At 35.8% G+C, this 24,089-nt stretch overlaps 1 protein-coding gene across 2 annotated transcripts in view; it reads right to left on the bottom strand.

Moving 5' to 3' along the window:
- galr1b (galanin receptor 1b) overlaps positions 1-15,321 on the bottom strand; it is a 28,798-nt gene extending 13,477 nt beyond the window's left edge. The window contains exons 1-2 of one of the 2 annotated variants that reach the window (XM_027137210.2): positions 14,212-15,315; positions 9,825-9,890 (exon numbers count right to left, since the gene is read on the bottom strand). In XM_027137210.2, coding sequence (XP_026993011.1) covers positions 9,825-9,890; positions 14,212-14,868 — 723 coding nt within the window. In that variant the 5' untranslated portion in view covers positions 14,869-15,315. Of the gene's footprint in view, positions 1-9,824; positions 9,891-14,211 lie in introns of both variants that reach the window. The other variant, XM_047818770.1, reaches the window with a different exon arrangement.
- Positions 15,322-24,089: the final 8,768 nt, after the last annotated feature.

Below are 24,089 nucleotides of genomic sequence, written 5' to 3'. Positions count from 1 at the left end.
ACACAGAGATTCATATTGACTGGATGACAGTGGAAGTGTCAGCTGTTTCACTCAATACTACAGTATAAATTGTGCCAAAGCATCAACACTTTTTTTGTTTTGGTTTCTTCTGGAGAGCTCACACATCTTTAGGGTAAATAGGATAATTTTAACAGTACGTAACGTAAATGTTACTAAAAAAAAAAGGATTGGGTTGTGTGTTTATGCTAATGTTAATTTGAACAAACACCTTCTGCCAGGGATGAGTTCTTCCTCTGCTTGTTAGGATGTCACTCACAAAAAAACAAAACAAAACAAAAAAAACACACAAAATGTTTCTGAATGAAATAAGGATTAAACACGGATTCAGGAATTACACCTTATGGGGTGTTCTTATAGGACAATAATCACCAAAAACATGGTCTGACAAAACATTTTAATATTGTTTATTATTTTTATTTTCTGCCACAGTAATTTACCACTGATTAATAAACTATGAATGAATGAAAGAAATAAGTAAGTCTTTTATTTAATTTTAGTTCAATTCAATTCATTTTATTTGTATAGCCCTTCACATTCACATTGTCTCAAAGCAGCTTTACAGAAGTACAGAAACAAAAGAAAAAATATTTAATGTTTAATGAGCAAGCTGGAGGAGAAGGTAGCAAAGAAAAACTCCATGAGATGATATGAGAAAGAAACCTTGAGAGGAACCAGACTGAGAAAAGAACCTCATCTTCTTGTGGGTGATAATGATGAGTAAATAATGTAAATATAAACAATGTCCTTTCTATAATACTATGTAGTCGAGTGGAATTAAGCAGACACAACACTAACTCCTTCCTGCCGAAGTGCCGAAGTCTTCAAATAATTGCTGATGAGTCTTCAAATAATTGCTGATGCTGACAATAAAGCTGACTGATGCCACAGTGTTTTTTTTTTTTTACCATTTATAATTTTTAGCATTTATAGATCCATTCAGTGTTGTGGAATCTTTGCTAGTTCTATTAATACTTATGATATAACATCTGTAAACTCTCTTTTTTCTAAATTCTCTTTTAGTTGATCAGAGCATGTTGTGTTACTGAGAAAATCCTCTTTCCAAAAGACTTTTATCTAAACTGGTAAACTTTACCTTGATTTGTTTTAAAGTGCTGACACTAGAGACTTCTACCATCAAAAGTCTTCTTAGAGAAAAAAAATTGCACCATATCAATGAATATATAGTCATGTGAAAAAATTGGGATGCCCCATTAAATATTAAATTTTTTATTAAGAAATGTCAACATTTCAGTGTATGATCTTGTTAAAATTTGTACCTGTAGATGAAAGTGATGCAATTGCTTGTAAACAACAATAATGACAACAACAACAACAACAACAAAAAATCACTTTTTACTTATTCAGCAAAAGAAATCAACAAAATTAGTGTTTCATCTGAGGAAAAAGTTAAGACACTGTGCCCTAATAACTAGTGAGCTAGTGTGTCATTCCAGAATTCTCTGTTTTTTACCTTTCAGCCAGTCCTTGGTGGATTTATTGCTATGTTGGTCTAGTTCCACTTCAGCTTCAGTTTTTTGACATATGGTCTGACATGTTCCTCAGGAACCTTCTGATACAATAAAGAATTCATAGTGGATTCTATTATGATGAGCTAGCCAGGTCCTGCTGCTTATAACAAAGAAAACTGTGAGCTTATAATACTTCATGCTTAATGCTTTGTTCAGTTTGAAGTGTTTTTATTTTTTGTTCTTGTAGTTCACTTCTACTGATCACTTTAGACTAGTTCATTGGGTCTTTATATGGAGAGAATAAATACATACTTCTCTGTCCAATTGACTGTGCACATAGCATTTTTTGCTGTCGGCATTCTTTAATCCCAGTCCTGTCCTTAAATCGCGAAAACAGACCAGAGAGTATAAAAAACATGAAAAAAATTAATTGTGGGTAGCTCAGTGGTGTCGCACTTTACCGATCGGAAAGGTCACGAGTTTGAATCTGAGGGCCACTACGCTGCCACTCCCGGGCCCCTGAGTTGCTTAGCTGTACAAATGAAATAAATTTAATTTGCTCTGGATAGGTAAGGTGTCTTACAAATGCTGTAAATGTGAATAAAGATGAAATTCTGAAGTCTATCCTCTTTCTGAGCTAATGTTTCTAATGCTGTAGTGCAGTGGTCTGCTGAGCTAATTCGCTAAGTAACTCATGTAACTGCAATTTTAAAAACTAAAGTCAATGAACTTTGATCATGATTTTTTTCATCTGGTGCCACAGTATTTATCGAAATACCCTGTTTAGTCTGCTGAAATAAGAGGGAGACTCAGGTTAAAACCTCAAAAGTGCGACATAAATTAGAAAAACAGACAGTTTTTTTGTAAGACTCCAGACACTCATTATCACCACAGGCTTAAAAATGGAAATTGTCCATGTTTAGCATTGAATGTCTTTGTTATGTTACACTGCAAAACCTTGGTTTATGGCTCATATGAAAGTAGACACTCAGGGCTTTTAGTAGCATAAATAAATGTTTCTGTTTTACCTAGCATACTAAAGGCAATATACTCTATTCCTAGTAAGGTTTTAAAAACAATCCCCAAACAGCCCCAAGTGCTTGTTCATTAGCATCAAAAAATTTTAAGGTGTTATCTTCAACTAAACACTAAAATTCTGTGTAAGGTTATCATCAGCGAGAAAAACACACATCTCACACTAAAAGCCAATTCGTTTAGTGTAAGAAAATAATTTTTAGAAGATAATTTAGTTTTAGAAAATAATTTATTTGTTTCTTCTGATTAAAAGTGTAAAGTACTGAATCACTTTGCTTTGGTTGTCATTTTTTGACACCTATCTGCAATAAAACAAGCTCAGGCCAAGGTCTATGGAATACGGTCTATTTGTTATATAAACTACTGTATATTAAACTATTGCATAATCATACATTTGCAGCATTTGTGAGACACCCTTATCCAGAGCAACTTTCATTTTTATTTCATTTTATACAATGAAGCAATTGAGGGTTAAGGGCCTTGCTCAGGGGCCCAGCAGTGGCAGCTTAGTAGACTTTGAACTCACAACCTTCTGACTGGTAAACCAACACCGCTACCAATAGGCTACCACATCCCCTCCAACCCCTTCATCCAATATACTCTACAGAACCACAACTTGACGGTTTATTTCCTCATTTAGAAACTAAAAAATGTTTCTTCTGACATCACTCAAACTTTATCTTGCTAATGCAACATTTATTATATCATCTGTCACTTCTTGACCAGATTCTTCCTGTGTACAAGATTAAGTATGTAAAATTTGAGTCAACTCAGTGACCTCTACTAAAAGCTTATGCATTTTAATATCCTTCATTTTTTTTAAATCATAAAAACAGGTGAAGACTTTTACTAATTAATTCAGGAACATTTTGAGTCACAATATTTTAGAGAGTGAAATGGTCTGCTCTCTGAAGTAGTGAACATTATGATAGGTCACTGAATAATTAACCTTTTGTTTTTCTCACAAGAAACTCACTATGACCAAAATATTTCATAGCAGTGAATTCTAATTTAAGTTAATGGGGTGGCCCACTTTTCAGATCTTGCTATGAACTGACAGACAGGCCACAAAATCCATTGAACATTAGCGCATCTAGAGGTGAGATGGCTCTTAGAAACCTTTGGCACAAAATCTAGAATGAATTGGTTGTTTATGCTGAATATCATACAGTATTATATCAGCAGTGACTGAGTGTTGGGTTTGTATTATTGTGTGACATGCAATATAACCATTTTAGACATCATTAAGCAGATATATCTCCCACATTGAAGTAATTTGTAGGTGTTGAATTATAAACTGTTCTTCGTAGTGCCAAGAGTAGAAAGGCACCAATGTACAGTAAGGCCTCTGGCGAGATATTACTCCGAAGCCGAACATTTTTCTTCTGCAGTATGACAGTATTTATGAGTGAAAAACTATATCAGAGTGGGACTGACTTTTTTTTTATTTTATTCATTGGCTGTTCTAAACACAATCAAAATCTGAAATCAGATGTAGGCGCTAGTCTGCAGTCGATCATGGATCAAAGATAATATACTTGCTGCATCGGCCTGCTTTAGAGAAAATGATGTACATTTTTTTTAGAATTGAATTCATATTGACTTCAGCCTGCAAATATATGCAGATCTGGTGACTTGAATGCCTTTTCTTATTACAGTACCTCTGTAAGTATCTCAACAATTCCCAATGGTCACAATTTTTTAGTGGATTAATCAAAAATCAGAGGCCTGATAGAGCTGAGAAAAACTCAATTTTCAGACAATTGCATACACAAAGAGAAAAAGCTGAGAATGTGACATGATGGTATGAAGGTTCCTGTGAGTCTAATCAATATAGTTTAATTTCACCATTTCATTTGTTAGACTAAACAAAAGAATCAGTGCAGTCAAACAGTATTGACAGAACCGTCTGGACAACCAGCACAATTACAAGAACACCAGTTTACTGTATCTCAGTATCCCTGTAATTACTGTAACACACATCCTTTCTGTCTGTCTTTTACACCTTATCTGTATAGATTATTATTTTGGTCCAAAAGTTTTTTGACACTTTTGCCAAAGGTAACTGTTCTAAAAAAGCTGATAGTATTACTAGTTTTTAGTATGCTAGGCTCTCTTCCAAATATTTAGATCTGGATTAGGAAACTATTTGCTATATTTGAACAGACAGCTTTTAGCTGCTTGCCAAACAACACAGGTGACTAAATATTGTTATAGCCTGCCTGAATAATTGCATAAGCACCTGAGCCAAGGTATGCAGAGCTCAAAGATGAACTTCAGTATCATTAGTGCTCAATGATTAAACTATTGTTGTTTTATCTATCAGATCTATTATTTTACACATTAGTATATAGCTACAAAAATTCCTTTCAAGAATCCTGTCAGGTTAGCTTGTTGAAGCTTCCAGTAACTGCCAAAACTGCAGTGGAGTGACTGAACTGTGATAAAGAAATATATCAGAAATATGACAGTTATGAGTCCTGTCCCATTACACAAAAATCAAAACAAAAAAGTACAACTGAAGCACCAATTAGCAGATTAACTAGATTAGCTAACAGGCTAATGTGACTATGACCATATCACTGTACAATCTTCAGGGGTGTAAACATGAAGCATATTACATTTCTCATTATTGGTAATAATTGTATTATCACACTATATATTCCGGAGTTGGATAGAAACTTAGGTAAAAGTAAGATTTTGGGTTTAGCTGGTGTCGGGGGGTACTCTAAAGCAGAGTAATATTTTGGTGTTTATGCACCGGGGATTGAGACGTATGATTTAACTCCCGCTGGTGTTGTTTGGTCTACTTTTTTCCGCACCCAGCTGCATCTTATCTTGGACTACATTGTGAGGAACGTAAAAGTGCCAGTTTACTTAAATTGACGGTGATATTAAATTTTACTGATCTTGTTTGGAAACAGTAGCTCAGTGGTTAGGGGGCTGGATTACTAATTAGAAGGTTCTCCGTTTGATTCCCAGGGCCTTCCTAGCTGCATCTCCTGGGCACCCGAGCAACATAAATTTTGTCAATTGTATGAATGTACGGCTCTCTGGATGAGGGTGTCTATCAAAAGCCTTAAATGTATTTGTTAAGTGTTTGAAGGTAAATTTTACTCAGTATGTTAGTAGAATTTTAATCCCACAGGAGTTTAGGTTAACTCCAGAAAAGAGTTCATTTAACTCACAGAGAGTTTATTACAAATGCCAGAATTTGCTTTGTATAATTGAGATTTAGACAATTTTAAACACTCAGGCACATCACACAGTTCTTACTACTGGGCTAGTTATTGATTTATTAGTTAAAGTGACACCACAAGATGCAATGTTTACTTTTCACACACCTTTTTTTGTTAGGTCACAGCTCTTTACAGTTTTTAATATCCTGAGGTGAACTGTTTTATTAGCGTTTATTAAATGCTAATAAAACATAATGACAGGTAAGAAACTTTATGACTATAATGATTTACTGTTTTGCCCTAGTAAGGTACATAGAATAATTGTAATTATTCCAGACTTGGAAAAAACATTGTGTTATTGAAAAATGTTTACAATTTAAATTAATGTCCTAGAAGAAACACTTAATTTCTGTCATAACTATGACTAATCACTTGTTTTCTAAAACAGAGAGAATTAGAATAATTGTTAATTAAAAAGACTTCAGACATTTATCAAAACAAACACATTTGTCAGAATTTTTGAATCTGTAGCTCAATGATGAAGCTTTCATTCCTGCATCCTGTAACAGTCCAAAACAGACCACTAAATTTGTTTTAATTTACAGTAACTGCATACAATTAGCCAGAATAGTGTCATATAGCTACCGATGTGGACACAGGCAATAATTACACAAAGACTGAAGACTGAAGCAAAACTCTTATGCACATGTTGTATTGTATGTAAAATGGATGAATATGCTGTATTATGTGTGAAATATAATGGCGTTAAGGGGTTTACCTGGAATAAATGTCAGATGAGACACTGTTCTTGTGCAAAAACTCTTCTAAACACTTTGAAAACAACACAGGATAAGTAGACGGGTGAACGGGGTTCTTAGAGCCAAAAATGATTATGAGCTTGCTGTGCATCTGGAAGAGATCAGCGACAGTCCATACTGTATGTTCTGTCTGATAAACATGAAACGTTGTTATCTGTTAGGGGCCTCAAACTCTCTGTGATATCTAGTAATACAGACTATGCTGTAAATAAAGTGATAATATTACTAAAAGGAGTAATAGGCTCAAACAACTTCAACAGTCATCATTATTCATACAATCATAATAAATCCACAATTTGGTCGTGAGGTTTTTCTAGATTCACATCAGTCGGTTCTGATGAAGAAAATGCAATTCAAATACACTGCTCTGGAAATATGTCAGCTTGACCTTGAAAATGAACATGAACTAAATTCAATTAAATTATATTAATTTTAGGAATATATTAATTTTTTGTCAATTCACAATATATGTGGATAGATAGTCCTCAGTCACATAGATCTCTAAGATGACTTCTTTTTTTTTTCACACCATGACTATATTACAATTCAGACCCTCAAAGAATTATTGATGCTTTCATTCAAAATGGTTCAACAATTATGACAAATTCTGAATGGAAAGCCAAAAGCTTTGCTTTGGAGTGAAATAACTGGAAAAAAAAATAAGGAGGATTAATCTTTATATTAATCTTTATATTAACCTTTTGTTCTATGTTTATTTTCTGTAAAGCTGCTTTGAGACAATGTCAATTGTAAAAAGCGCTATACAATTAAACTTGAATTGAATTGAATTGAAAAGGAGAGGGTTTTTTTTTATTACAATTTTCATGCACAGCAGTCTCTAGAGTTCACACAGCATGGTATAATAACAGGGAGTATATATCTTGTTGATGACCGATGGCCACGGACCAACAGCCAGACTGGTTTCAGCTGACAGAGAGGTAACTGAAAAAGTGGCTAAAATCAGCTGTCTTTACAACAGTGCTGCGCAGAAAAGCATCTCAACACTTTTTCAACAGTTTTTCTATATATACTTGAAGTGAAACACACTAGCTTGAACAAGCTATTATTTATTAAAAAAAACAAAACACTGTAATATTTTGCACCCTTAGGATTACTTAAAATCGATCCAAACAGATATGCAAGCAGTGTATACTTTATACAAATGCTTCACAAGTATACTTTATACAAATGCTTCATTATGAATCATCTTCATCAAAAATATTAGGCCCACACTTTTGTAGAAGTTTATTCTGGCTATTGATTGAAACTTTTTTCCTTACTAATTTTATTCAAATGACCAGTTTTAATATACACATTTTGCAGATGAATTATAATAATAAATATCATGTTGGTAATGTTGATTACAATTTCCACTATAGTACTTAGAAATCATAAGACATCAGCACACTTTGGCCCTGCTTCATAACCACTTTTCTTCACCGCATTTTAAAATTCTGGACAAGAGATTTAATTCACACTTATGCTTTTTTTATTTTACTCTGCAGCTTCTCCAGATCAACTAATAAACCCATTTACAGATCAATATTCAGAACCTGAAGAAAACAGCTTTAAACCGATTAGTGTGATGACTGAAGAAAGCAGATTAGAATAGAATATAAATTGTATAACATATTAAATGTATCTTTAAGCAAACCAAAAACATTTAATAGATTTTGTCCCAATTTAGTCCAAGGAAAAGAACTAGTATATAAAGTATTTTCATACAATGTAGACCTTCAGTATGTTCCTAAAATAACAGAAGTCTATTAATTTTTCCCCTGTTAAGTGTCTCTGTGGCTAAGGTCACTCCAGATCAGCTGTGGCTTTGAACAATGACCCACTGTTTCCCAATTTCCTGTGTAGTAAATAATATAATTGTAACCTTTGAACTTCAGACCATATTTTCCCTATAGGACAATACAATAAATTCACCTTTTACATGTTCAGCAGGTAAAGTGAAATGTTTTCATTTGCACAAACCCATTGACTTGTAAATTAAACAGCAGTTTTTTGATTCGGCACACACAAATATCATGGGAAAAAAAAAAACGTTCAGCGCATAAAATTCAGCGATTGCTGTCAGAGAATGCAACCTTTGCTGCAATGATTCAAGGCTGGTGATGTGTTGCTATAGATACAGCCTGCTGTACTGCCATTACTGCTCTAAAAGCTAGCTTTCTCTCATACATTAGATGTCAATTTTACCTCATTATAATAATTATAGTCCAGTCCATATCAGGTGTTTCTGAGCGATAAGTAATATCTTGCATACATGTACCAGATATCTTACTCGCGCCAACTGTTAAAAGCATTTTTTAACCCCCCTCCAACTTCTTACGGTAAACAAGGTGAGCTCACTGTGATTGCTAACAGACGCCATTCTTAAACTCTTTCTATTTAAGCTCATTAGCTGTAGCACAGGCTTGAGGCCACAGATGGAAGTGTGTTAAATGGCCTCAGAGATCCATATCCAAATTACACACAATATAGCTAGGTTGCATTTAAAGCATCTGGTTTGAATGAGCTTCAGATGGAGAGGAGAAGATGGAGTGATCAAGTGAAACTGAAGTATACAGCGGTCTTAAGTATGTGAAGACTGTTAACGTGCTGATTGCTGCTTCAACGTGTCATGGCCCCTTTTTGAATTTCTGAAATTTATCCACTCTTGTAGAATATCATGTAGAGATCTGGCACTCTGTACATAATTTTAGGTCGGTTACACTAACAGCATGCATTAAATTTGTAAACCTGATAGATTTTTAAAAAGGAAAAGTGAATTAATTGGATTTATTATGGCTAAAATGGTGGACATTGAGTCAGATTGACACATTGACATAGACTCTTATGTTGCAAAGCATATATTGATGTGTATAAAAAATACATTTAAACAAAAAAACAAACAAAAAAAAACCAGTAAATATATTATTGTTTTATATTATATATACATATTGCTCGACTGGTCTCACATACGTCAAGACTCCTATCTGTTTTGGCACCGAGGTGGTGGAATGAACTTTAGCCCTAAAACTAGCACTTATTTTCTGTGTTTGTTTAATGTGTATATATAAAAAAAAAACACTGAACAGAGTTTTAGGTTGATGGTATCCTAAGTCTGTAACCTAGTGCACCAATGTTAATGAGACTTAAAAGCTCTTTTGTACGTTGCTCTGGATGAGGGGGTCTGCCAAATGCTGTAAATCTAAATTTAAACATAAAACTGTTTACATTTATACTACAATATCTCTGGGTGAGAATGCACTGAGCAAAAACATACAAGATCATACATTAAACAAAATTCTTACCTTTCTCTTTGAGCGCTCAGATTTCTTGGACATATTCTTTATTTTTTTATGAAGGTGATACAACACCTAGAAAGAGAAGAAATTCAGCACTGATGATGAATGATGAAAGTGGATATTATTTACAGTCAAGAAGAAAAATCAGGCATTATGAAGCAGCAGTTTGTCAGAGATATAGTGTATACAGTATAGTATATAGTGTATATACAGTGTATTTATATTATAGTGTTGATAGAGGCTTGATTCTGGCTGGTTAATTCATGTGTTTTTAAATAAATTTTCTGTAATGAGTTTCGAAATGTTAGTTACTGTAGTTACTGTAGTTACTGTAGTTGTGAGTTACTGTTCAGCTATAAAAGAAAATATATTCATGCACAAATTCCTAAAAGTTCTTGTTTCTATAGTAACAATGTGTATTGTAAGTGAGAGGTTAAAGTCCTCTTTTAGTAAATGCATTTTTGGAAGGTGTCTCCGGGGTTAACTCTTTACAGTCAAAGGTGTAACTTTTCAACGCACAAAACTTTTCTGCTTTCAGAGATATGGTTGTATCACTTCATGAATTCTACAGCAATAAATGTAACTATTAATTAATAAAAAAGTACATGTTCTTTATTCATTTCAGGATGTGGATCACTTCTACATCCTGAATGTAGAAGTATACAGTGGTTTTAAGTGTGTGAAGACTGTTGACATGCTGTTTGCTGCTTCAAAATGTTGTGGCCCATTTTCAGATTTCTGAAATTAATCTACTCTTGTAGAACAACATGTAGACATCTGGCACTATGTACAGTACTTCATTTTAGGCCAATTACACTAATCCTAATGGATGTAGTAGGTTAGGGGTTAAGGTGTTGGGCCACTGATCAGAAGCTTGTCAGTTTGAATCCCAGGTCCACCAAGCTGCCACTGCTGAGCCATTGAACATGGCCCTTAATCCTCAGCTATATAAAAATGAGATAAAATGTAAGCTTCTCTGAATGAGGTGTCTGATACTGCTGGAAACTTTAGGATGTGCTGTTATTGGAAACTAATCGACTAACATACCTTAATAACTTGTAATGACACTGCACAACACTCCTTTTAATTTTCTAACAAAGCAATTATCAGTGAATATTAATTTAGCCTGCAACTAATAAAAAAACTCACCACTAGACATAACTCAGTGATGTGTACTAGTTGTGTGTTGTGAAAATAGCATCTCACATGACAAACACCAAACTCTGAAATTGCCAGAATGTTGTTGTACTCTTTAACTGCTTGCAGTAAAGTTAAATGATCCTTGTATTTGATGTGTGTCTGAAGTTTAAAGGCCCTGGTAATGGATTTTTTTATACTCAAAGGGAGTCTATTACAACTAAAACTAGTTTTTTTGTATGTGCTTCTTTGAAAAACAACAATAACCACAAAATAAACTCCAGCATTTTTCTCCTGTCATATTTTCCATATTACACAAATTAAACTTTATTAAGAACATCGGCCCTCCTGCTCATTTGTGTGATTATCCAATCAGACAATTATGTTACAGCATCATTGAATCATGCAGAAACAGGTCAAGAGCTCCTGTTAATGTTCACATCCAACACCATTCCATCATTTTAACTATCAATTTGTTTAGAAACTGCTGATCTCTTGGGATTTTTAACCACAACAGGCACAAAATGGTGCAAAACAACAACAACAAAAACAACATTAACAACAAAAGTTCTCACTTTCAATCAAGTCATTCAGTAAGAGTGGTCAGAGGAAAATGATCAGACTTTTTGGAATTAACAGAAGGCTATAGTAACTTAAGTAACCACTCTTCACAACTGTGGTGAACAGAAAAGCATCTCAGAAGGCAAACTACTGTACATCCATCCTCATTGTGGATGAGCTACAACAGCAGAAGAGTATACATCAGGTTCCACTGCTGTCAGATAAGAATCTGAGGTTGTTGTTGGCACGGGCTCACAAACTGTTGGCACGGGCTCACAAACATCAGATGAATGAACAGGTATGTTCCTATTATAGTGGCCACTGAGTGCATGTTTCAAAAATAAATGATTTTCTATGACTAAACTACAAAAAGGTGTCAAAAGAGCAGAGCCATGTGTTTATTTTTATATTTTTAGGTTTGTATGTTGAAGTACAATCTTTTTTTTTTATTTACTTCATATATTTTATATTTTTATATATCACAAATACTCCATATTAAAACATAGTCTTTTAAACTGAATTTTTACATTGTAACTGGGGAGATGTATTCCTGCTTTTTCCCTTCCTTTAGCATCTACTGTACAGTAAGGGGTACATATGAGGGATACATATAGTAGTAATTTCACATGATATATGTCATCAGAATATTTCCTTACTTCTTTAACTCTAATCCTCTGTTCATATTTTCCTAGAGGATTCAGAGACAAAAATTGTGTATGTATAACATTAAAAACAAGAATAAAAACTTTTTATTTCAGTACTGAATTATTGCAGAAGATCTTTTGTGTGAAAAGAGCCATAAACACGCACGAGTGGAGCAAAGACAGTGGCTCAATAACAAATGAATATTTCATACGAATATCAAAGAATTGTCTAAAAGGGAATAGATTATTCTTTTTCTCTCTCTCTTTCTCTCTCTCTCACTCTATCATTTTAATTTCATTGCTTTAATTTAAAATTTAATTTTTATGCATAGGCCTACATTCTTTCATTCATTTAAATGAAAAGAAAGTATAAAGTTTTTCTCCTCTTAGAAATAAATAAATAAAAGTATGAAGTACAAGTGAGTCATTTTTATTATAGCTTAATAAAAGCAACAATTATTTTTTAATACAGATGCTGTTGCAGATTTTTAATCCATGACTTCTATATTAGTGAGTCTGTATTTATTTTAGTTTGTTTTCCGTTTATTAAATAAATGATTAAATGGTACTGAAAATGTTTGTCAGTATAGAAAGCAACATATTACAGTATGTACAGTAACAGATTTCTTTTCAGATGAAAAACCTAATGATATAATGAAGGCTGAAGTGCAACAGTCAGAGTCTCCAAGATGCTAAGTGAAGCGTATGAGCCAATATTCTTATTAAACTACACAAATTGCCCCTTCGACTTTCTGAGATTTAAATTTTTTAACAAAGCAAAGGGTTGCCACATTAAGTATAGATAGCTTTCACAGCTTATTGCTCTCTATAATTGTTTTTTAAATGTAGAAACATCATTCTACATTTCATTATTTTTAAGGCTTTTTTAATTTACAGCAATTAATTTGTGCAGCAATGTTTATTCTTGGAAAATTGGCTTGTAACCAAACAGGCATTCATGAATAACTATATTTCACTTCAGATAATGTACCATAATTCAGAGCACAACAAGTGTCACAACTGTCCCTGACTGCGTAAGGACAACTGAATGAAATAGACAGTTTGCATTTACATAGTTATTACAAAAAATATTGGCTTTGGCTTTTATGTTTTAAATCCTGGGCATGACAAAGAAATATTAATAAAATATTGCCAAAATTTTGTATTTTTTTTTGCAAAATCTTATATTTTTGTATGACTGCATACATGATTAGGTTAACGTGGATTCACATGAATACATATGAGGTTTCTTGTACAGTTGTCTCTAGGACGTAATTATACAAAAGTGATGTCCTGTCTCAAACACTGATATGTAATCTAAACAGTGTGACTGTTTTGCTGAAAAGCCCACCTCCTGAGTGCAACCAGTATATGGTGCAATAACAGCAAGTGCTCTGCTGTATATTCGGGCGTTTGACAGTGTGGAGGAGGAATTTCTCTCCTCAGCTCCTGAGCAGGTTAATTACCGCGTAATTACTTTTTTAAAAATACATCGTAAATTCTCAGTGGGTGGACTATAAACCTGGTTGTCTTTATTCAGCAAGACGTCTCTCAGACTCAGCGTCATGATGTTTGACACATATGGTCAGATACAAAGATCTTATCAGACTTAGATGTGTCTGCGCTTTCTGTGCGTAAGGCGCGCAATTTGGCAAAACAGGATTTCCCGACTTGACACTCAAATAAATTTAGAAACTTTACTATGTATCTTTACACGCTAAAAATAAATTCACGTATAACATCTGGCCTTAGGGAATACATTTACAGATTTACTCTAAATGATAATTATGGTACACGACTTTAGGAAAAGGTTACTTTATTATTACAAAAAAAGTGTCTTAATACTCTTGATGATGCAGCCCGGTACAGATACGAGGGAAACTCGTAAAGAATTAAAATCCATATGAGGTTGTTAGTAAGCTGTAGTCTCTCCACTCTGATAACATTATGGCTTAGAGAATAATATCAAAGAGCCAGGTGTGCAGGATTATGATTGCGCTCCAGTTGTAAGAACTACCGACAATGTGCTTCACACTAATGTGGTCACTTACCTTGGTGTAGCAGCATGTGATTAAAAGCAGCGGTAACAGATACCCTATGACCAGAATGGTTACTTTGTACGTGCGCCTGGCCACAGGCTTGGGCCAGATCTCCCAGCAGAATGAGCTGTTCGGGGCTTCCGGATGATTAGTCAGAATCTGATGCTGCGCCACTGGCACAGCGAAGACGAACGACAGAGCCCAGATAACACACACCCCGGCGAGTGCGTTCCTGCGGTTCCGTATGCACGGAGACTTCTTAGAAAGCACCACGGCCACGTACCTGTCCACGGACATAGCGACGAGCGTGAAGATGCTCACCAGCATGCTCAGCGTGAAGACGTAGTGCACGAACTTGCAAAGGAAGGCGCCGAAAACCCACTCGGGGAGCGAGTAAATGGTGGCTTGGAAAGGCACGCAGAAGAGGAGGAAAGAAAGGTCCGCTATGCTGAGGTTTAGGATGAAAATGTTAGTGGTGCTTCTCGAGCGCCGCGACTTGATCCTCCCAATGACCACCATCACCAAACTGTTCCCGACAATCCCTAAGAAAAAGATGCATCCGAATATAACCGGGACGATCACCACCTCTGGACTGAGAGGCTCGTTGTCCGTGTGGTTCGCGTCCAGCTGATCCTCAGACCACAGCGTTTGGTTCCTGAATAAACCCATGCTCCCTGGCGTAGTTTATTCCACTTGAAACAACACAGATCCGATTATGTTCTTAACCAAGTGAAAATAAAAATTAACAAAATGACTGCATTTTCCTTTTCTTGTAAACAACTCCAGCACTGGGATACACTAAATGATCTAGTAGAAGGAAAGCCGATCCACGTCTAATGCGCGTGCTAAAGACGGACTAAGGTGCACTAGATAATGTGTATTATGTTAGAGTAAGCATGGCATATCTGTGCGAGTGTATGTGCTGCTGCTGCTGAAGTGTGTTCCGTATGCGTAAAATTTAGCCGTACCGGTCTCCAAAACGCACAGAGTCATCGAGGAGCGCAAAAATGGTTAGGGGTTTTCCTGCTCTTCTCTCACATCACGTGGACTTATCTAATGACATACATTCTGTCATTTAGATAAAGTAGTTCAGTCTTTTTTTAAATTTATTTATTTATTTATTTATTGTTTTTACAAGCTTATGTTGACCTTTGACAGCGTCAGACGCCTTCAGGTCCATAAAACGAAGGAGGAGCTTTAAGCTTTTCTTGGATTGTCCTACTGGGGACAAAGTGCAAACTAACCAAGGTGTAAACAACTCTGTCAGACATACTGTAAGCTCATGTCGTGAACATGTCAGACACACTGATCCAAGACATGGACAATTTCATTTCATAAGATTTCTTTACCACATTTTCCCCAATCCTCTGTTCAGATTTACCTTGAGACCTAAATGTTGAATGTATAACATGAAAATCAAGCAAATTTTTTTTTTACTGAATTATTGCAGATCTTTTGTGTGAAGAAAGCCATAAACACGCATGATCGGAGCAAAGACAGTGGCTCAATAAGAAATTAATATTTCATAACTATTGTCTATAAGGGAATACATTATTCCCTCTCTCTCTCTTTCTCTCTAGACTCCAAACCCAAAAGTGAAGTTTGTCATCATGGCACTATCAAGTGTTTTTGAAAATTTCATCGAATAAAAAGGATCACAATGATAAAACAATTTTTATTACTGTTTGAGCTGTAGGAAGGTTTTGGGATCTTTGTATCTCCAGGTTTAACTAATTTGAATAATTTTATTACCCGCTTGTCTATGCAGTTGTAATGTGTTTTTCGGATATGATTGTATATATCTGTTTTCATGTTAACAAGCTTCTCATGAAAGAGATTTTGACCTCAAGGAGACTAATTGTATAAATAAGGAAAGTGAAACACAATTAATAGCTTTCAGATCAATAATGTTCTCCCCCTCCCCTTTGCAGATTTGCACAAGATTCTCTTCAATTGCATCTAATTGATTTGTTCATAATGTCACATGTCGAATATAACCAGATTTATTGGCAGCAATTTTCCAAATGATTAACAATTGTTTGGTGCAACACAGGATTTTAATATTGCATGCACACTATGGCCTCCATAAATGATTGGCTGAATGGATGGATTTTATTCAGGCTCAGCACGTTGGTATTCACTATCACTTAAAACTAGTCAAAAACTATAATACTGGAACAGAAAGTCAATGACGTTTCTGCTCTTCCTCCAGTGCGTCAAAATGTCATACCTGAGTGAATTCATTAAATGATCAAAATAATTGCATATTTTTAGAGGTCAGATACTTGGCTATATTTTACCTATGCTGCTCATTGTAAAACCAAGACCTCTTTTTAAATAATCAGTCTAAGTTGACACTTTTTTATTAAAATGAGATGCTTTCCTACAGTACTGTATATCAGAAGATAACTTTTGTATTTATTGGCAACTCACTTTTTATGATGAAATAAACAAAATAGAAAATTATTTGAATCTGACATGCAACATTGATCTCAAACCCAGGATCTGAATAATATAGTCACTCCCAAATACTCTGGGTTAACAAATCATTCTTTTTTGGGTCTTTTAACAGGAATGTCTAATACAGCCAACAACAACATAGATAAAAGAGCAAGAAAAATGTCTAGTGGCCTGTAGAAACCCTTGGTGAAAAAGTTTAGACATTTTTTGTACTACTACTGTAATTTTTTTTTTTTACTGAGATTTTTTGTACTACTTTAGATACTTTTGAAATCTCCTGAAGTGTCTTTCTCGGATTTATATCTCAACAATAAGTCAAGATCCTCCAAAAGTGAAAAGAAAATTTTCATTGAAAATGTGCTGTAGGAAGGGGGGCACGGTGGCTTAGTGGTTAGCTCCAGGGTTGGGGGTTCGATTCCTGCCTCCGCCTTGTGTGTAAAGTTTGCATGTTCTCCCTGTGCCTCGGGGGTTTCCTCCGGGTACTCCGGTTTCCTTCCCAGTCCAAAGACATGCATGGTAGGTTGATTGGCATCTCTGGAAAATTGTCCGTAGTGTGTGAGTGAATGAGAGTGTGTGTGCGCTGCGATGGGTTGGCACTCCATCCAGGGTGAATCCTGCCTCGATGCCCAATGATGCCTGAGATAGGCACAGGCTCCCAGTCTCCCGAAAAGTTTGGATAAGCGATAGAAAATGAATGAATGAATGAATGAATGTGCTGTAGGAACATTTCAGACATTTTAACAGCTTGCATTTGATTTGATTTACAGTATGTCCATTTTGATACGGTGCATACTGTATGTACAGTAGCTATACAATCATTTATTTATAGCCTGAAATTTACTGTGTGGGAAAATCATACTCGCCCAGCCAGGTTTTAGTCATCCATATGCATGAATGTTTTACCACCATGTTTTTTGAAAAATCCGTTTAACTGGTGGAATGGAAACATGGATTGGGACATTTTCAGTCAGTATAAACAAATTAATTATACTTTTGCCGCAGGTCTGATATAAAATGAGTCACAACACTGTTGGCTTTTAATAGGAGATGTTTTTACTTTCGTTTGGATAACCTTTAACAAAATTTTAGATGCTTACTGTATGAACAAGCATCTTAGAGAGCAAAAATGGGTTTGATGTCACCATGTACTTTGAAGATTCCCTTTTTATTCCATTGCATGTTGAATTACAGAGGTTCTTTAAATATGCAATCTGAACCTGTGCATCCCTATTTAATGCACCACAGATGCTTCGTATCACTAGCGCTGACCAGAGGACACTTCGTTCCATTCCTGGAGGTTCTGTGATGTGACCGTAACCTACTCTGCATCCACTCTTGAGACTCTGTTGTAAACCCTTTTTAAATAACCATCAGATGCTTATCAGATAATAGACTATTAAAGTTTTGACAGTTTGTGTGAGGCCTAATGAAGCATTTGGTAAAGATTGTTTGAAAATATTAAATATGCCGACAGTCTTATTAGAGTAAATAACTTGTCAGAATGTATTAAAGCTGCAAATGGTGTGGAAGGAGAAGGTATGAAGCTTGCCTAAAGAAAAAAAAAAAACAAGCTTCATAGCTGATACCCTGCTGGGATAATCGTATGATGAGTGTTGGCTGTTTGAATGACCTTTTCAAAGGTACTTCACTGAGAATTTTTTTTACTTTGAGGAGTATTTTAACCATCCAAACGTCTGCACCAAAGTCTAAGAGCTTGCATCTGAATTGATCTCTAAAGGCGAGAATTAAGAATGGAAATTTTAAATGAAAAATGCCATTTCATAGAAAATAAATGCCTACAGATCCGACATATGATGACGTCAATGATTGATTTTGAGCTATAAATATGTGTCATGTTCACTTACATAACTCAGATACTGCATATAAACATAAAATGCTGAGTGTATTAAAGCATGTTAGCATAACCTGGCTACAGAATTCTAATACATATGAAGAAATTTGGAATGCTGGATGTATATAGAGTATAGATAATAAAAATGACATTGCATTGCTTCTATATATCGACAACTCCAAGCCATTAAGTTAAAGACTTGGAGTAGCAGTCGACATACTGTATGTAAAGGCATATCAAGCCATTCAAATTTTTATTAAAAGGGCTACAAAGGCTAAAGAGTCAAACAGTATGAGGGAGATCTTGATAGAAGCAGAAGGAAATTAAACGGAAATGCTAAGCCTTTGAACTTAGCATTGAGATTTTTATGAGCAGCCCTTAAAGTCAGCAATTCTCAATTTTCTAAAGTGACATCACTTTCCTCCAAATTGTGTTTGTGTGCGCACAGAATAGTAAAGCTATGCAGTTTTCAACCTGTCTTCATCTTCTGCAAGAAGCGTCTTGCCATGCTAGGTATCCCATTCTTTGCTCACACCTCCTCTGAGGGCACTTAGTGCTTGATGTTGCTGCTTTATTACTATCAGCAGTGCTCATCTTCTCTGAAAGCACCTGTTTTTCATTATCAGGGAAAAATAAGAGAAACCCAAATCCTTTCGGAAGTTTTTGGATTTCTTTACTTGTTTGGTTTTGTTACGGTGTTTGGTGTTCAGCCATACTTGCTTCGACGCTAAAAAACACAATGTCATATGAAATTTAATCCAAAATGTTGGACTATGTTGTGGACTATGTTGTGTGTCATTAGTTCATAACAAAATGTTGTTAAGAAATTGTACCTCATTTAGAGAGATGAGATGTTTCTTCCTTCTCTGTGAGCACAGAAGACACAGCTAGATCACGCCCTGTCTCACACATAACAGGGAGCAGGGAGATGCACTGATCTCTGGGGATTTTCTTTAGGCAGGTGGTAGATGTGGGTCATTATGCTCTACAGATGAGACTGGCCAAATGAGAAAAAAAAACAGTTTGGATAACTAAAAAAGACTTTACTTTGGCATCTGGGGACAAACATCAACAACAAACACCTCCAGTATACTGTATATGAGAGAATAATTACTGCAGCACTCTCCTCTCTCTCTCTCTCTCTCTCTCTCTCTCTCTCTCTCTCTCTCTCTCTCTCTCTCTCTCTCTCTCTCTCTCTCTCAATTACTCACGCTTTTCTGTCACTCTGTGTACGCATTGTTTCTCCCCTTCAATGCTTGGATTAGCTAAAACTGGAGACTCATGGGTCATTATTCCAAACAATAGTTCATTTTCCATGACAAGACATTTAGATATTTTCCAGGGTGAACTTAGCAAGAGACCTCCCAAGAGGAAGATGGATGATTATGAGCATAAACACATGCAGGATGCAGTTCAAGTTTAATATGCACTTTGGGGACTGTTGAAAAGAAAACAAAAAAAGGGCAGTTATGTCTTTTAAAGGCAACAGGAGAGCAATCAGGGAATGATATGGCTGTGTCTGTTTTACCTACATGCCACTTGCAAACAGATAACATTTGAGACTGACTGTAATGCTTGGGACCCCATGGGTAATAACAAGGCAATTGATCAATGTAACAGAACCCTAGGCAAAAGTACCAAGAACTACACAAAATAAATTGGGGAAAAAAATTCTTAATGACAGGACAAGATTTCTTATGTAACAAAATTCTAACTTAAAGCTTTCTTTTCTATAGAAATGGCTCACAATGCTAACCTGTGATACACCAGTGGGATTTAACCCTTGCTTCATGTTTACTATGTTTAAAGAGAGTGCTGCAGGGATTTTTGGTGTTTTACCTTAAACATATCAGGGTCTAAATCATCTGTATTAACACCACCATCAGCATCATCACGCTAGCCAATTCTCTCTCTCTCTCTCTCTCTCTCTCTCTCTCTCTCTCTCTCTCTCTCTCTCTCTCTCTCTCTCTCTCTCTCTCTCTCTCTCTCTCTCTCTCTCTCTCTCTCTCTCTGTGTGTGTAACTCAGCACAGCAGAAACAGTTATATGATTCCATGACTCCATGGCTGGAAAATGGAGAGTGAGAAACTAAGCTCTTGCTCTGTTTTTTTTTTTTTTGGAGTCAAACCTGATTGTTGTCACAGATCAGTGAAATCTGAAAATAGCAATATCCCCCTGTGATGCCAGCAGCATATCAGATAACTGCTAACTTCTCACAGGAAAAAACAAAATATTTAACCAGCAAATTGGCACCAGTCACATCGCAAATATTTCACACAAAACATTTTTATCATGTTTCAGAATACTTTGCCTTTGTGTTCAGTATACCATATATTGAGCTTAGTCCTTCTCTTTCTATACACATTAATCGATGCAAAGATATTATTTGGCTGAAGGCTTTTTCTCAGTACACCAGTGACACTGATGTAGTTAGTGTGTGTGGTGAAGCGATAAAGTGAAGCAGAAATCTTGAGATTTTAATACAACCCAGTGCTTCAGCAAAAAACATAGATCCAAAACCAGTCATATGGTTAAAGAAACTGACACTGATGAAGGGCTTGGGACGAACAATCCAAGGGAATCCTCTGCCCTCATGTTATACCGTGAAGATGTACAGTGATGTACTGTATATTCCCTGGTAATTCAAAAACTCTGTGAGTAACAATTAAATAATAAATTAACAATTCAACAAGATGTTAATAAGTAGAAGCACACAATATGTCTCCTCCTCAAGCAGCAGGTATTTTTCTCATTTTCAACAAAATGAATTATTATGTTGGCTTTGTCGAAGCCAACATTCTGTTATGCTACTGGAGTTATTTTTCTTAGCAAACTTTTTATTAATTGCTACTCCTCCTAGAGCTTTAGAGCCACATGCACCAAAATCGGATATGTTGTAGACCCTGAATTTTGTTGCTATTACTTTTCTAAGCGATCCGAGTTCTGGTACTTCCGGTACCGGGTCTCAAATTGGCGTTTTTTTCCCATAGACTCCCATTACAAATTTTGGAGGTTTATAACTCAGCAAGCTTTAAATTATCTACACCAAACTCGGCCAGCTCCTTTAAGGTGATACTCTAAACAAATTTTTAAATTGGTGTACCAACTGGCCTTTCGATTGTACCACAGCCCCACCCACAAAATATGCTAAATCAAAAAACTTTTTCCAACATGGACATGTGACATATCAAAACACTCAGAACAACTAGGGGAACTTCCTCACATGTATTCTGATGACGTCATGTGATGTCATGTTAAAATAAAAAATTAGCACAACATGCATGTGTTATATCAAAACACTCAGTACAATGAGGAGAACTGGCTCACCTGTATTCTGGTCACATCACATGATGTCACGTGATGTCACATGAAAAAAAATTATTAGCACAACATGGAAATGTGACATATCAAAACACTCAGCCCAATGTGGGGAACTTCCTCAAGAGTATTCGGATGACATCACATGCTCGTCTCCAATTACCTCTAAATGTTTTGGCACCCTAGCTTTCTGTCCACTTGCCACCAAAAGTAACACTAACCCTTATGTCCATTCGCCTCCCAAAAAGCACCGGCCTTTGCATCAAAGATTGTTGCAACAAACTTTACAAATCTAGTTTAATTTGAAGTGGTGCACATGTGAAAGGAACCAGGTTGTCTGTACAGACAGAATGATAAAGAGAGAGAAAGAAATGGAATACATTTTGAGGAACTCTACCGTATGTGTGTGAAGAAGCCTTGGCACACTTGCTCTCATAATCTGTATAATTAAGAGGGTGCGTGCAAGCTCGATGATGAGTGCTGATAACTCATGCTGCTCCATAATTTAATTAGAGGTTTCTTAAAGAACGTTCATTCTGGCACAACACGACCAGTCAACATGTGCATTACTCACTCAATAAGTTAAACAGGAAATAAAGTCTCAGGTCCAAAGAAATAAAACCTCGTTTTGTTGACACTAATAAGAGTTTGTTCGTTCATTAAAAAGATGACTGCAGAGGGGTTGCAAAAACAGTTTGGTCTAGAAGATTCGTAAGTTCTCTGGTTAGATCATCAATAGCATCTGATTAAATGTCAACTACAGTAAATCCCAACTAGCAGGAACTCTTTGAATTTGATTTTAGTCAATCAATGTGCTACATTCCATTTCAGTCTGCTGGAGTCTGAGCATGAGCTTGTACAAAATTAACAATTAAATGAAAATGGAAGACACAGGGTATGTTTTTATTTGGCGATGCACATAGACACATAGGAGGCAGAGGCTCAGGGAAATAGCAGTGTATGTAAGTGTACATAAGAGTTTAATTATATAAAAACATTTTTTTATTTTGGGGTGAATACACAGCCTTCAGGTTCCTCTCAAGATTTCTTCCTCTTCCATCTAATGGAGTTTTTCCTCACCTCAGTCACCTAAGTCACCCCAAGCTTGTTCATTAGGTATAAATACAAACATATTTAAATATAAGTCTAATATTAATCTTGAACTTTTGTATAATATGAATCTTTTTATATTAAACTTTTTACTATAGTTCTTGTGTTCCTTAAAGCTGCTTTAATAATAATAATAATAATAATAATAATAATAATAATAATAATAATAATAATAATAATGGAGGCACGGTGGCTTATTGGTTAGCACGTTCGCCTCACACCTCCAGGGTTGGGGGTTCGATTCCTGCCTCCGCATTGTGTGTAAAGTTTGCGTGTTCTCCCCGTGCCTCGGGGGTTTCCTCCGTATACTCCGGTTTCCTCCTCCGGTCCAAAGACATGCATGGTAGGTTGATTGGCATCTCTGGAAAATTGTCCGTAGTGTGTGATTGCGTGAGTGAATGAGAGTGTGTGTGTGCCCTGCGATGGGTTGGCATTCCGTCCAGGGTGTATCCTGCCTTGATGCCCGATGACGCCTGAGATAGGCACAGGCTCCCCGTGACCCGAGGTAGTTCGGATAAAGCGGTAGAAAATGAATGAATGAATGAATGAATTGAAAATGCATGAATTAACCTAATAAGCAGTATGTAAACACAACAGTACATGTATTTTGCTATCAGAAAAATATTTGCACTAAGATAAGTCCTAAAGATTGTGAACTCTGATTTAAACGTTAATATCTTGCAGTTGAACAGAATAATGGCACACTGCCATGCACAGCTTGAGGTGTACTCCCATACACCTGATCCAAGTAGGTCTTGACAAATAACTATTCTGCTGGATCAGGTTATGCCAGCTGCATGAAAAAATGCCAAGCTCTACAATAGAGTGTTAAGTGGAGTGAAGAGAAAAAAAATCCTTGGAATAAATATAATATGTGTAATTACATAAAGTAAATGCAGCCAGCACACTCATATTGTTGTTATGTTGGTCTGTAATCCTCATACACAAACAGAAACTGACTTCTGTTCTTCTGTTGTGTGTTGAGAGGATTGAACAGGATCACACAAGGAATTAAAGTGCTGATTGATTTGCATTACATGCATCAATTCAGCACTTCTGGTCCTCTGTCTACTTCAGACTTTATTCGGAGCAACAAGTGACCACTCAGAAATATACACCTTTAAATGAGACTGAGGCTGTTGTCATGGAAA

Source organism: Tachysurus fulvidraco, chromosome 1 (assembly GCF_022655615.1).
Source record: "Tachysurus fulvidraco isolate hzauxx_2018 chromosome 1, HZAU_PFXX_2.0, whole genome shotgun sequence".
In the NCBI taxonomy this organism is placed as follows: Eukaryota; Metazoa; Chordata; class Actinopteri; order Siluriformes; family Bagridae; genus Tachysurus; species Tachysurus fulvidraco.
Note: the sequence above shows the minus strand (reverse complement) of the source record. Positions and strands in the feature narration are given on the sequence as shown.